The sequence below is a fragment of the Harmonia axyridis genome, chromosome 7, assembly GCF_914767665.1.
Source record: "Harmonia axyridis chromosome 7, icHarAxyr1.1, whole genome shotgun sequence".
NCBI lineage: Eukaryota > Metazoa > Arthropoda > Insecta > Coleoptera > Coccinellidae > Harmonia > Harmonia axyridis.
In genome coordinates, this window is record NC_059507.1 from 9,685,125 (window position 1) to 9,699,865 (window position 14,741).

The following is a 14,741-nucleotide window of genomic DNA, read 5'->3' on the forward strand; positions in this document are numbered from 1 at the left end:
ACTTATTGTTCTAGGTGTTCATCAAATCGGAATTGAAAGTTGGAGTCATTTATATCACCGAAGGACAATACACAGAAGAAGAAATATTAGACAATAATGATAATTCTCCTCTTTTTGAAGAATTTCTACAGATCCTCGGTGAGAAGATCAGACTGAAAGGATTCGATAAATACAAAGGTGGCTTGGATACAGTACACGATTTAACAGGTGAGGAACAATTTGAGATATCATTAGTAGACAGTTTAGTTTCCTAAATGTACTATTTTTAATTTCAATTTCCGAAAAATTTGATACAAGGTGATTCAATGTAGAGTGAAATTCAGAAGAAATTCAGTTGTGACCAAATATGGTTAAATGCTTGGGTACATACATCGACAATTTTTATTGATGCTTCCATAATTCGTCGTTAATTTCATTGTTTGCTTGGTGGAATGAAAATATTGGTCGTCAATATTGTTTATTGGGTAACACTTATATATCGTGGAAAATTCGTATGAATATTCGATAAAATGAATATCTTCGTCGATATAAATCAAATTTGCTGCATCTGTTTATTGATAAACACGCTTGTAAAATAAAAACACATTATCTCTACGTCAACAAATCAAGAACAACGAAATCACTCAACGAGAAGGCAGCTTTTCGCGTGAGCTTAACAAAAAAATATGAAATTTTATGAAATTATTCAATTCACGATCCAAATATAAATACCTACCAAATTTTATTGACATCGGACAAGTTGAACGCAAGATATGGAAATACCGGGAATTTCAGGTTTACGAATGCTTTATCTTCACCTTCTCCTATTATTATTCAGAAAGCGTAAAATGTAATTGAGGAGAGCAAATTGAATTTGGGAAAATTAAAATTGTAATTCAGAATTGGATGTTGTTATTCAGAATAGGGGATTTCGAATTCAGAAAAAGAATTTCATATTTTGAAACGGTGATTTCTATTATAGAATAGCAATATGTATCTCAGAATAGTTATTTATAATACAAGTGCAGAAGGCATTGATATTCTTCCACGAGTTCAAAATTCAAAAACGAGCCACGAAGTGGCGAGTTTTGGAATGAACGAGTGGTAGAATGAGCCTTCTGTACGAGTATTATACATTATTTTCTCTAATTTATAGCATTTTCGTTGAAATATTTCCATAAATATCATTTAGTGATTTTTGCATTGAAAAATGTTGGTTGGCAGAACTGATTTCTTTAAGGCAAATTGATGAATTGACAGATAAAGCCGTGGCGGAAAGTTCGGAGTACCAACATAGAGTAATAAAATATAACCATGAAAACTGTGCGTTTCTGATATATTCTCGCACGATTTTGCTCTACAAGATGTGGAAGAATGAACGAAATAACCACAGAATTAGAGAAAAGAAAAACTGATTTCAAATATTAAAACGTCAGTTTCAGTCATTTTTATAGTTTATTTGGTACGCATAACAAATCATAAATTAATCTTGGTCTTAGCGATATTGAAGTCATTTTTCAGAAACGTCCTGTAACTCGATAACGAATCAAGATATCTATGATATATATATATGATCTACTATGTGATATCTTTGGAGAGATCGAGGGTTCTTGAAAATTTTTTCTTTGAGTCTCTAGTTCTCTAGATGTTTTTAGTGAGCATCGAATTTGGGACACCCTGTACATAATTATCAAGAAAATGTCATTGGACAACCTTCAATAGTGATTACAGGATTTTTCGTTTGTTTCTCCCGTTGAAACGAATTTATCTTTGTGCAGAATTTGTTGCATTTATAACATCATAAATAGTTTGGAATCATAGAATAATTAATAGTGTACAGCGTTCCTCTTAATGTTATCAATTAGTAAAGTGATTGAGTTAATGGTTCTGGCGGGATAATTCCTCTATTAAGCGAATTAAATAAGCATCATATATATTTGGAATTATCCCACCATTCATGAGATATTGACAACACTCACATTAAATTATTAATATATTATGGTTATCCATCAGCCAATCAATATTTCGAGTAATATTGAAATCCCAAACTAGGATTCGGAACAAAAGGTCACATATGAATTTGAGGTCACAATTGAAATTTAATTTGATGGTCAAAATTACCATAAAGGAAAAAAATTACTGACGTGAAGTAAGGAGATTTCGCACGCTTGGTTTATTATCGATTTTACATGAAATATAAATTGTTTCAGTATTGCTTTAACAAATCCAAATACGTAGGTAACATTCCTTGTCCAACTACTAAGTTCATCCAAGCTTACTTCACTTAAAATTTGAATTTTAGAAACATTTGTACCTCCATTGGCGAGCAAAATAGGGTTACTGAAATTTTACACTGTTTTTTCCAATAGACTCACAGGTTCAAATTGATTTAATGATATTTCATCATCTATATTTATGCGCAAAAGGTAGACGTATGGACTCAAAACTCGATAAAAGAAATTGTCTTCGAATAATTCCTCACGATAAATTCATCGTTTCTCAGTTGCATTCAACCTTGGTCATTAAAAGTTTGTTTTCCATTCTCTGAAAGGAACAATTTCATGAAATGAGTTCACCAATTGAGGATTATAGGCGAATAATGGGTTGAGCCAGAGATATACTCTCATTTCTGTGAAAATTCGAAAGATACATTTTCATATATAATTTGACAAAATAACAGAGAAAGTGAGTTCATTACACTCAGGAATGATACTCCTATCTCTAGGTTTTTCACCTCGGCGTTGCGCTCATAGAGACGTCTGAGGGAAATGGATTTTCCATTCTCCAAAATTAAATTGCAGACAATCTCTTCAGTAGGTGTAATAATGACAGGATCATTTATTATGGAACTGATTACATCCAAGCTAATCTGTTCATCCTGATGAGTCTCATTTCAAAGTACTGTATAACTTTTCTAAGAAAGGTAATGAATGTTTCAAGCGAATATAATGAATCTATAACAGATAGCTAATATTCCCCCTATACAGGGTGGCCACTTTTTCAATGGGATTGTATTGGTAACTTTTAAACCACAAGAGTTAGAAGGTCGGTCAAATGGAGAAAAAGTTGCATTCATAGGAGCATTGTCAAGCAGTCCAAACAAATCGAGATTATCAGGGCCGGTTATTGAGATATCATAGGAAAAGTAAATTCTGTCATTTTGATTTTTCTTTTTTTTTCCACTTTATTTCAAATATTATCAAAAAATGTTTCAGGAATTTTTTATTCGTCAGTATATTATCCTCAATTTGACGTAATCAAATTTCGTATCCAACGTTTCGTACTCTCTGGGCCACCCTCAACCTCATTTTTTTCAATACGGACCTGCATATTTTATGACACTTTTCGAAATAACTTTTAACGCTGAATTCAACGATATATCATACGATGTCATTCAAAGTTGATTTTCAGGTTTATTTGACCCTTATCCAAATTTCTTTGGGTCGGATCTGTATTACATTTAGGTACTTTTAGTTTAATTAACAACATGCAATACATTTCGATAGTGTATAATGAGCATGACAATGCTCGAAAGTGGTCGAGACATACTCCACCAGCCTTTTTCGCCAGACGTTGCTCCCGCGGACTATCACTTGTTTCGATTAATGGCACACGGCCTGGCTGACCAGCACTTCTGGTCTTATGAAGGAATAAAAAATTGAATCGATTCGTGGATCGCTTCAAAAGATGACCAGTTTTTTCAACGCGGGATACGTACGCTGCCCGAAAGATGGGAGAAAGTAGTGGCCAGTGATGGACAATACTTCGAAACATAAATGTACAACCTGTTTCGGAAAAAAAACGGCGGACGCAAAGTTGCACGCCTATGAAACAAAATAAAAAAATAATGAATACCATATGTATTGTTATTATTTTTTCCAAAATTTAAAACAGAAATCTCGGGAAATCTATTCATAAACCGGCACATTATGAACACATTCTGCGGTGCACTTCGCTCAACTCGATGTAATGTAATGATACACATTGAAACAAAGATCAAAGTTGCATTATGATGAGAGTGATGTTTCGTGGGGTACATCAGAGGAAGACCGCACTTGTGGCAATCATATTCAATTAATTATCATCAGTTACACGAGACTGTGAATTTAGTTTGAGTGCGGAATCAGGTAGGAGAGTAATTATACTATGAAACAAAACATTTATCTGCCACAAAAGGGTATACAGGGTGTTTCCAAATTAGACGTGGACCTTGCAGGATGTGTTGTTATGGCTTATTAGTTTATTGTTCAGTTATGGCCACAGTTTGTCTGATACACGAAAAACCACGTGGTGGTAATCCCTTCAAAAGTTTCAAAATATCCAATCTTGTGTTCTGAAATAAGAAGACGATGACATTGTAACAACATTGAATACTAAAACAGAATAGAATTTCGTTCGCCTAACGAGGAGAATATTTTGTGAAGCTTTTTTGATTAACAAACGAAGATTATATCGAGAATGGTAGGTATGTTAGAAAATTAAGCAACTGCGCTGAAAAGCTTTGACGTGAAACATATATTGTGGGTTATACTTATGTAAGCACACTGTTTGAATTTATTGTCTTTCACTCTAAGCATATGTCATATGTAATTGTCAGAATTGTGTAGGTACCAATTGAATTAAAACAAGGACGAGGAGGACAAAACAGAGGAGAATTTTCAAAGCTGTCAAGTAATCGTTCATTTATTTTATAAATGGCATGACGTCAGCGATCGACGAAATCTATCGTTGCCAGATTGGCGAAACAATTCTTCTTCTGATTACAAAACAAATTCTGAGGTTCTGTTCCGAACGTTTCAATATACACTTGATGATCAATTATGATTCATTGCTGATGAATATAAATAGGTATAACAGAAGAGAATTGAATCTATAACGAACTAAACCAATTTATTGTTAGAAATTAAATAAATGAGTAGGTACTTCGGGAACAGAGCAAAGAGTTGATAAAAAAAACTGTAGAAATCATACGGTTTTGTGTACGTTTTCAAGGTGAATACAGTTACATACCATAACAAAAAGCGACTAGAGTTCCATCAGGTTGTGCAATTTATACACAATTTCCGAACTTTATCGTATCTATACCTACCTATCAATTTGTCCGTTGACCCGAAATTGATTTTTAATATCCCCTCGTTCAAGTTATCTGCTTGAATATCATAGCTGACCAAACAAACAAATTGAAAAGTGATTTTAACACGTTGGCTGCCAAAAACTAGTTAACACCTGGTCTATATTCTGCAGCCAGGTGTCAGCCATAGTTATCTCGTTTTTGACTCCTTTGTTGCGCCCATCCTGTGGTTGAAATTTGTAGGGCTGGGCCTGCATGATGGTCTATACTAGTAAAACACAAAAATGTCATTATAAAATGAATATTTCCATCTGTTTTAGTAAGACGTGCTGAAATGAGTGAATATAACAATGTTGAAAAATTGTGCTTTCAATATACCATCCACTTTTTTCAAATTTTTCTGAAATTATTTCATCACATATACCGAGTGATATTTTTCACCCGACACGTAATTCAAATTTTTCTAGCGGAATTTTTTAATAATATCTTTCATGAATTAACAGAGTATTATGTCCCCCTTCTTCTTTTTTACAATCAAATATGTTCAATTTTTCCAGGACTATACTCAGTTTACACCAATTGGCGGAATATCGAAATAATGTTTCATGTTTCAACACAACTACCCTACGAGAGACACGATCCTCAAAAATTGCAACGGAAAAGGCATATTGGAAATGACATTGTGTGTGTCGTATTTTTGGAAGCCGATAATACTTCATTCTCACCAGCTTGCATCAAGAGTCATTTTCTACACACATTCATTCTGGGTAAGTCTTTTTTAATTTAATTTATTCATTGAACTGTACACTTGATATTCTACTAATAGAATGGTATATTTTGCAACAAGTGGGAAAAGTTCAACTTTCTCACGAGTGAGCAAAGGTCTTTCTCCACATGTTGCATACTATACTTTTCCTACAATTGCACAACAGTATATTCTAAAACAAGTTGCAGAATGGGCTCCTATTCCAACACGAATGCGAAATTCCATGGAACGCATGAGTGTTGGAATTGCCTTCTGCAACGAGTATTAGACGATATTTTCTCTATTTCAGTCTAGTTTTGTGAAATATTGTCGAAATTCAATGAAAAATTCAGATTATATATCCTAGTGACATTTGGATTGTAGCTTGGCAGTTGGTGTGACTGTTACGAAAATTGACAGATTACGAAATTTCAATTTGAATCGTACGTTTCGAATTTTGAAATAATTACGCATTGAATTCGTGAATTATGTCTGACGAAATCGATTTAACACCAACAGAATTAAGAGAAATTGCGAATAATGTCGCAAATCATTTCACTACATCCAAATTTTACTATATTGGCAATAATTAACGTGTGATGACGTGTGTGACGTCTGTGTAAACAACCACAAAACGAAAAATATAACTGAGAACAATGCTGTAATGAGTTCATTACAGTACTGCTCTTAGAACTGTTTAGATCTCATTACGATACTGAAATACAGGAAGAAATAATACAAGTTATGTACCTAATTCAATTCAAATGACCTTCTTGGACAGTACTTATATGCATTTCTTAAATTTACTTTGTTGTACCATGCGTGGTGTGGAAAAAGTGCCGTGAGGAACAATATTTCTCACAGTACGCGCAATACATAGTTTTGAAATTCAGTGAGTTTTGAAATATAGGCTACTCTTTATTGCAGTTTTAGGAAATAGTTTATTGTGCAGGAAGTGGAGAAAGTTCAACTTTTCTCACGAGTGTGGAAGTTTGTGGCACGAGTCTGAAAGGCGAGTTCTACGAACACACGTGTGAGAAAAGGACTTTCTCCACATGTTGCACACTTTACTTCTCCTATAACTGCACAAATTTAAATAATTCAAGTAATGTACCTAATTCAATTCAAAATCGCCTTCGTTGACAGTATATGTTCATTTATTGCGTTTCCATAGACAAGACTTCTCAAAATTCTAATTTCATTGGTCTACCAAGCGAGGTGTGGGCACAGTGCCGTGAGGAATAATATTTCTCACAAATTGAGTAAGCTATGAAGAATAGGCTACTTTCCATAGCGGTTGTAGGAAAATGATGACTTCCATTATTCAAAGATGACAATGATTGCAATCTTTTTTAATGCATTGACTCGACGCTCTATTAAGGGTGAGCGCTGAAATTTTCGAATTTTTTTCGACACAGTATCATTAAGATCATTCTCAACATTCTCAAATTGTTTACACGTTTTAGTTTTTCTTACACCCTCTGTATTCCCAAACGATTTGAGAATTTGTAGCTATAATAGATCCTAATGATACTGTGTCAAAAAAAAAATAGAAAATATCAGCGCTTAACCGTAATAAGCGTTGCTCCAATAATGAAACATTAGGCATAGTCATACATTCTCATTTTTGTGCTTGTATGAGAAAAAATCAAATAAATGGAGCACAAAATATTGCATTTTAAAATGCCGAATGGGTATCCCATCATGAAAAACTTCTCTGTCGTTCAACGTAGAATTCCTCAATATCCATATCAGCGATCCATCTTCTTTCATTGACAATTTTTTGTCGGCCTATCGTTTCCAAGTCTAATGATCCGAATGATCTCACTAGTGAGGACATCTGCGAGGATAAAACGAAAACCAACCAGGTACGAGGTTTCCGTGGTTACCAGGGATGAAGTAGGAGCCTACAAGCCATACTTGTGGGAGCAGAGCGTCTTCGACAAGGGCCCAATGTTCAGGGAATGGCTTTTGACGAAAATCGTGAACGGTGAAAGAGCCAGCTATTCAGCTCCGAAGTTCGCGAGGATGCAGGAGAGAACCAGATCGCAGATGCTGGAAGATATCGTTGCCAATTTGCAGAACCACGCGGAAACAGGCCAAATACCCAAACCGTACAGGAGAGGTGAGTTATTGTACCGATGCATATTCATGTGTCGCAATATTCTAATTAGTTCGATGCTGGTGTAGTAGCGAGATGAATCTAAGGAGTAGGATACCTACTCTTGCGGTTGAACAATGATGTTATCTGTAATATTCATTAATTAAATTCTCTGTGCAGTCAAACGGAATTATCAACATCATGCTTTCTATGTTACGCTTATTGTCGAATGGCGGTAATTCTATTCAACAATCTTGTCGTTAAAGCAATCAGCGTTATATTGAGTCTCTTTTATTGGAGAAAATGCACTCTCTGCAAATTGAAATAGCAAATTATAAACGGAGAGGAAAAAAGGTCGACAATCTATGTAGATACCCTTCAATTTTCTCGAATGTTGTCGAGATTTCAACATCAATCAGAATTTCGCCAGGCTCAAGTGACTATTCACTAGTATCCAAGCTCATTATTATCTGATTATCTACGTGAAAAGCGTTGATGTCATAGAATCCTAGATACGTCATTTTCAGTAAGCGAATTTTGTCTTCAACATGAACTATCAAAATTGACATAAGGAGGGAAACTAAAACACATATCAGTGTTACGATATTTCAATTGAATTCGCGGGTTTCACCTCAAAGAACGCATTTCTTGTGTCCCGTAGTGAATCTAAAATTCTTTTAAACTCAAAATATACTAACTGACAAAGAATTTGCAGCACCCAGAAGTGGTTTAAAATTTGATTTTTTTTGGTAAAAGATAGATAGTATTGTAAGGAGTAAATAATTGAAATTTGGAGAATTTTTTCAATGAATTTGTTAATAATATGTTTGTCAATTACGTCTCTGCATTGAAGCAATAAGAATAGTCTATTTCTTCTTGAGGGATACTATCCCAATCTACCTGTACTACAACTATCAGAGCCGCAAAGGTCCGTGGGGGCTGGGGTAAATTTCCAAGACTTCTACCATGATGTCCCAAACATGCTCTACGGGCGAAAGATCGGGGAATCTGGGCGACCGTTGCAAAATATTCCCATGGGTCGTTTCGAAAAAGTTTAAACTAGTTCTGGCAACATTAGGTTGGGCATTATCTTGCTGACATATTGGATTCTCGAGTCGGTGAAGGTAAGGAAGAACATATGGCTCCACTATTTCTTGAAGGTGACGCAGCGCTGCCATGTGCAATAGAACCCCATACCATAAAGCCTACTGTCCGGTGTACATGACGCTCAACATCAAACTGAGGTTAACGTCTTTCTCTCCGGCGTCGTCTTACTCTTTTTCGACTATCATGTGCACCCAAGGAGAATCGAGATTCATAAAAAAAGACGACCAGATGCCATTCCACATTCCAATGTTGACGTTCTCTGCATCACTTTAATCGTTGCCATCGATGCTCGTCAAAGGTCATACAAGATGGGGTCGATAATGCTGCAGTCCAAAAGACCTTATCCGGTGGTACACCGTTCGGAAAGTTACAGAATGGCCTTGTTCTCCTAACCACTCATCACCTAAAGATCGAGTTGACGCAAATCGGTCTCTAATGGCCATAAGTCTTAGACGTCGATCTTGAACTTCATCTGTGCCCCTTCGACGTCCGGTGCCTACTCTTCTTCGATTTTGGGCATTATCAAACCACGCTTGAAAACATTTCATTAGAGTAGTTGGATTTCTGTTCGTTCGGTTAGCGATTTCTCGAAATGACAACTCGAAATGACAACAGCCAATGAAATAACCATTGAATGTGAATTCAAGATATGCAAGACTCCACACAGTTTTTCGCGAGGAGAAAGTTAAGTCAAGTTGTCTCGAACTCGAAGAATCTCAGTTCATATTGAAGAGACTAATGTTGCTTTGCCTAAGATTCGCACGGCTTCCTATGAAACGAATTTTTTCGAAAATGTTTTCGGCTCTATTTCTGCCCCTTTTTGGAATTGTTATATTGAAAACTGAAGCTTAACAAGTCTGTTATGAAATCAGAGAGTTTTCATCATTAACAAGCTGAAGGCACGAAGAAGATCAGGAATGTTATAATGAGGAAAATTCTGGGGGATCGAAATGATATACAATTGTCACTCCATGATGACCTAAGGTGGGATGATGTTACAGATAGTTTTGCTACTAATCAACAGTTGACTGTTTCATTCCGACGCGTCGTAACGTAGAGAACATCGAATGAGATTAAAAAACTTGTATATGTAGAGATGTCACTAATTAAATTCCAGTCCATTGTATTTCTGCAATATTTATGCAACTAGTGTGTAAAGTTAGTTTTTTCTCACTAATGGAATCTGTCGCATGCACCGTAGGTGAATTCATTACAGGGTTGATGTTATTGTTCGGATTTAAAACAATAGCTAACCCTGAAACTGAAATAATTCACACGATCCGGTACTCATGTGTTGAATCTAGAAATGGAATTGGAAAACTAGGAAAGCACTGACGTAAAGTTGGTGACCTTCATATGCTCGTTCATATGAGCCAATTAGCATTATCGCGGTCCATATATAACGCACATCTCAATAAGTCAAATTTCTTTGCCTGAGACATGCTTCAACTGTTATCGTTAATGGAGCACATTCTGAAAAACACTTAGCAAGCTTGGATAAAACAATGCTCGAAACTCGTTTCAATATCTCGATCCAGAAGTTTTGACACACATCTTTTGAAGCTTGGTACTCATGAGAAAAAAGTGATATGGTACTAGTGGTGCCATATCTGTTATTGAGTGATCAGATGTATTGGATGTAGACATGGATAACGTTACATTATGCAGTTTTCTCTAGGGTGGCATGTGCACAACACCGTAGGGATTATGGTATTGGGTGCTATTGTTTATGGGTTAAGGTTTCACAAGGTATTCACCCGCAAGACATTCAATGAAGCGCTTTGAAGAGATCTTTTGCCTAAAAAACATGTGTGCGACATATGTATAAGACAAAAACAATTAGTCAATTATCCACAATCAGAGCAGAAACCCTCTGGCATGAATTACATATTGAATGCGATACCTTGAGAAGCAATCTCACCTGGTGAAATTCATGCCAAGAAGGGTGCAGAAGTGACAAACTGATTGGAGTGGTGTAACACTTATGGTTTGGTTCAAATTTTTTGAAATTTTGACTCTTCATACATTTCTGTCGAAAAACTTCAAAGCCTTCCTGGTGTTGCATTTTTTAGGACACAGAATATAGATCCTTTACTACTATATTACTTTGTTGAGGTCTACTTAACAAACCTTCAACGCACCCTTGGAATGGAAATTTTAGTTTTTTATCTCGAAAATAGTGGTAAAATCATCTGCAAAGTTACCCAGTGTATGGGTGTATGTGGTCTATTGACTTTCACATCTCCTTAGAGGAGATTAGGAGAATTTTTCCAGACTATGGCGTCGTGGTTTATGACATTCTAATCTGAATTATCTTCGTTGAGTGCTTATGTAGTCAGAAGCTTTTTTTTGTAATTGTTACTACTTCCTATCAATATTCTATATTTTTTCAGGTTCCTGGCGTCCTATTGGCCACATGAGACCATCTTCACCATTACTGGACAGCGTCCGTGATCAGTTCGAAGACCACGACCAGATTGCCAAAGACTTCACACGAATGTTCTTAAACACCGAGGAAAATATCCAGATAAATGGTCAACTTTTCGACGTGATCTTCATGGTTGGACAGTCCAAACAGAAAACACGGTTGATAGGAGTAAGAGCAATCCTGGGTGTTAGGAGTAGGGTATTTCAAGAGATGTTGTACGGCATACAAACTGGATTTGGTTCGCCACAAGTGCCAGTAGCCGAGCTTCTAGCGAGGCCTGTACCTAGCTTGATAAGCCCCCAGCAGAGCAGGCCGAAAAGTTCCAACTTTTTGCAGGTAAAAAAATATTGATATTTTAGAGCTAGCGCTCACAAACTCTTGCCTTCAAGTCATTGTTTTTCTTATGTTCAATATTCAAAGATTGCTTTTCGAGATCTTTTCCTTTTGAAGAGAAAAATATCCGTTCTCCTGAGATACAATTCATTTTGGTAACAAGAGATATCTTGTACAGAAGTCTAGCGGCTGTAAGAGAGATTGGAAGGCCATATCATTTATCCATAAAATGAACACGTCTTTGATATTGGTCTTTAGGTTCCAGATATCGAATCTCCCCGACCAAAAAGTGTTCCAAGTTCACCAATGATGAAGAGAGCTTTCTCAAGATTAGGCACGATAACAGCCGGATGGGGAAGAAGTATAAGAAAGCACAACACCGCTCAACTATCAACTGAAGATAAGAAAAAATGGGCCAGTAGTCAGGATTGCTCAAGTAGGAATTTATTATTTTACTGTTTTCAAAAATGCACCTTTTGAGTTGTCAGAGGAAAAACCATTTTTATCGACACCTCCATCTGAAATTTGCTCAATCTACATTTTGGAATAGGTAGATCTACAAATCAAACAAAAAAACACAGTCCGCGTAACTTGAGGATTCAGAAGAAAAAAATAGGAAAAAATATTAAACTGTTGAAAACTCCACACATAATCATGAAATTGAAAACACATATTGACATCGAATGCAACGATTACTATAGCAAATGAATCATGCGATATGTTTTGCCAAATCTGACTGATTGTTTTTCCAGACAAGGATGGAAAGGATAAGGAAGGAAAAGAAAAACCGCATGTTTCACAGCTTCCAGTACCAAGACTGAGTGTTTGTGCGGACGCACAAAAAGTAGACAGGGCCAAACTAGCCCAGACTGAATTTTCGATAATCGAATTCGACGCTGATACTTTTCGAATACTTTTGGATTACTTGCACACTGGTTCTTGTCCTCTTACGTGCTCCACGATCCCAGGTCTTATTTGCGCAGCTGAACACTACGATCTGCCGGAACTGTTGCAAGCATGCTTTCACCATGCCAAACAATTCCTTAGGATAGAAGTGGTGAGTGAATATTTACAGGACTAAAGCACACTACACTGTTATTGAGTACCAGTATTTTTAATTTCCACCATTTTATTTTGTAAATACTACACAGATTTCCTTTATTTTGATTAACTACACTTAGTGATGAATAAATGTCAAATATGTGGAGATAGGTATATGACAACAACAAAAAAGGAAATAACAGCAATATATAATTTTCTTGATGGTTAAATAATATCTATTACATAGCAAACATTGCATTATAAAAGTACATTATTGTGTAATTTTCAGGTCTGTTGTATGCTTTGTTCCTTGGAAAATTATTACTGGAGGTATACTTCAGCCTCTGAACTGGTAAACATGATTTTAGCCTTTGTGGAAACCCGAGCATATGCCTTATTTCAAATAAAAGACTTTCTCAATTTGAGCGAATCTATGGTTCAAATGATAATGTGCAGGTAACTAGAACTATAATATTGTGCATGGAGTGAATTTACAATTCCGAAAAAAATTTATTGTCATTCATGCCCCAATTGCACCTTTGTAGACCACTGTATGAAGTAACTAACAGGTGTTTTTTTTCGAGGTATATAACTTTAGGTTGGCATTACTGTTCGAGATGGCAACCGATTTAACAGCTGTCAAGTGATTTATTCTCAGTTTGGTTTGGCAATTTATCATGAATAGACTCACGCCTGAACAACGTTTGCAAATACTGCAATTTTATTTCGAAAATAATGGTTCTGTGCGGAATACGTATCGCGCACTACGTCCATTTTATTTTGTTTAGCGATGAAGCGCACTTCTGGTTGAATGGCCACGTCAACAAACAAAACTGCCGCATTTGGAGTGAAGCTAATCCTCGAGTGTATGTCGAAACACCGTTACATCTAGAAAAACTGACTGTTTGGTGCGCTTCATGGGCTGGTGGAATCATTGGTCCGTACTTCTTCAAAAACGATGATGGCCAGAACGTTACAGTCAATGGTGATCAGTATAGAGCCATGATTACTAACTTTTTCATTCCTGAATTGAACAGCCATGATGTCCAGGAGCTGAGGTTCCAACAAGACGGTGCAACATGTCACACAGCTCGTGCCACAATCGATTCATTGAAAGACAAGTTTGGTGACCGCCTAATTTCACGTTTTGGACCTGTGAATTGGCCTCCAAGATCTTCTGATTTGACACCGCTAGACTACTTTCTGTGGGGCTATGTAAAGTCATTGGTCTATGCGGATAAGCCACAAACCCTTGACCATTTGGAAGACAACATTCGCCGTGTTATTGCCGATATATGGCCATAAATGTTGGAAAAAGTCATCGAAAATGGGACGTCCAGATTGGACTACATCCGAGCCAGCCGTGGCGATTATATGCCAGAAATCATATTCAAAATGTAATGCCACAAGATTATCCTGCGGATAAATAAAATTCATGTCAATCGAATAATCCATCGTTGTTTTATTGCAATTTAAAGTTCTATAGCTCTAAAAAAAAACACGCTTTATATAGTTCAATATAATGCAATTGGCGCATGGTTGATTTGAAGTTAGTTTAGCTCTGTTTTCAAATGATTCAGAATCTGGTTGAATGATTTTCATCGCGATTATCGTTTATTAATAATTTTTTCAAATAGGAATTTGGAGATTCCTGAAATAAGAAAATTCGAAGCCATGTTGGAATGGACGAAACATAAAATAAGAACTAAGACTTCAAGTAAACTAGATGCCAAATTGGAATTCAAATGTATAATGGAAAGACTGGCTAGAGATTTGAAATTGTATAGAATATCACCCCAAGAACTCATCAAGGTAAGTTCGAATTCAGGATATTTTTGTCAAAATTTCATCATTAAACATCGAATTTGAACCACCCTATTCACTACCATGTATTTGTTATCAATAGTGTCAATAATTTTTAGATTTTTCTCCGAAT

At 36.0% G+C, this 14,741-nt stretch overlaps 1 protein-coding gene across 2 annotated transcripts in view; it reads left to right on the forward strand.

Moving 5' to 3' along the window:
* LOC123684660 overlaps positions 1–14,741 on the forward strand; it is a 69,250-nt gene that overhangs the window by 53,611 nt on the left and 898 nt on the right. For both annotated transcript variants that reach the window (XM_045624000.1, XM_045624001.1), the window contains 8 exons: positions 15–207; positions 5,608–5,817; positions 7,627–7,920; positions 11,397–11,767; positions 12,023–12,200; positions 12,517–12,821; positions 13,095–13,261; positions 14,443–14,617. In XM_045624000.1, coding sequence (XP_045479956.1) covers positions 15–207; positions 5,608–5,817; positions 7,627–7,920; positions 11,397–11,767; positions 12,023–12,200; positions 12,517–12,821; positions 13,095–13,261; positions 14,443–14,617 — 1,893 coding nt within the window. The remainder of the gene's footprint in view (positions 1–14; positions 208–5,607; positions 5,818–7,626; positions 7,921–11,396; positions 11,768–12,022; positions 12,201–12,516; positions 12,822–13,094; positions 13,262–14,442; positions 14,618–14,741) is intronic.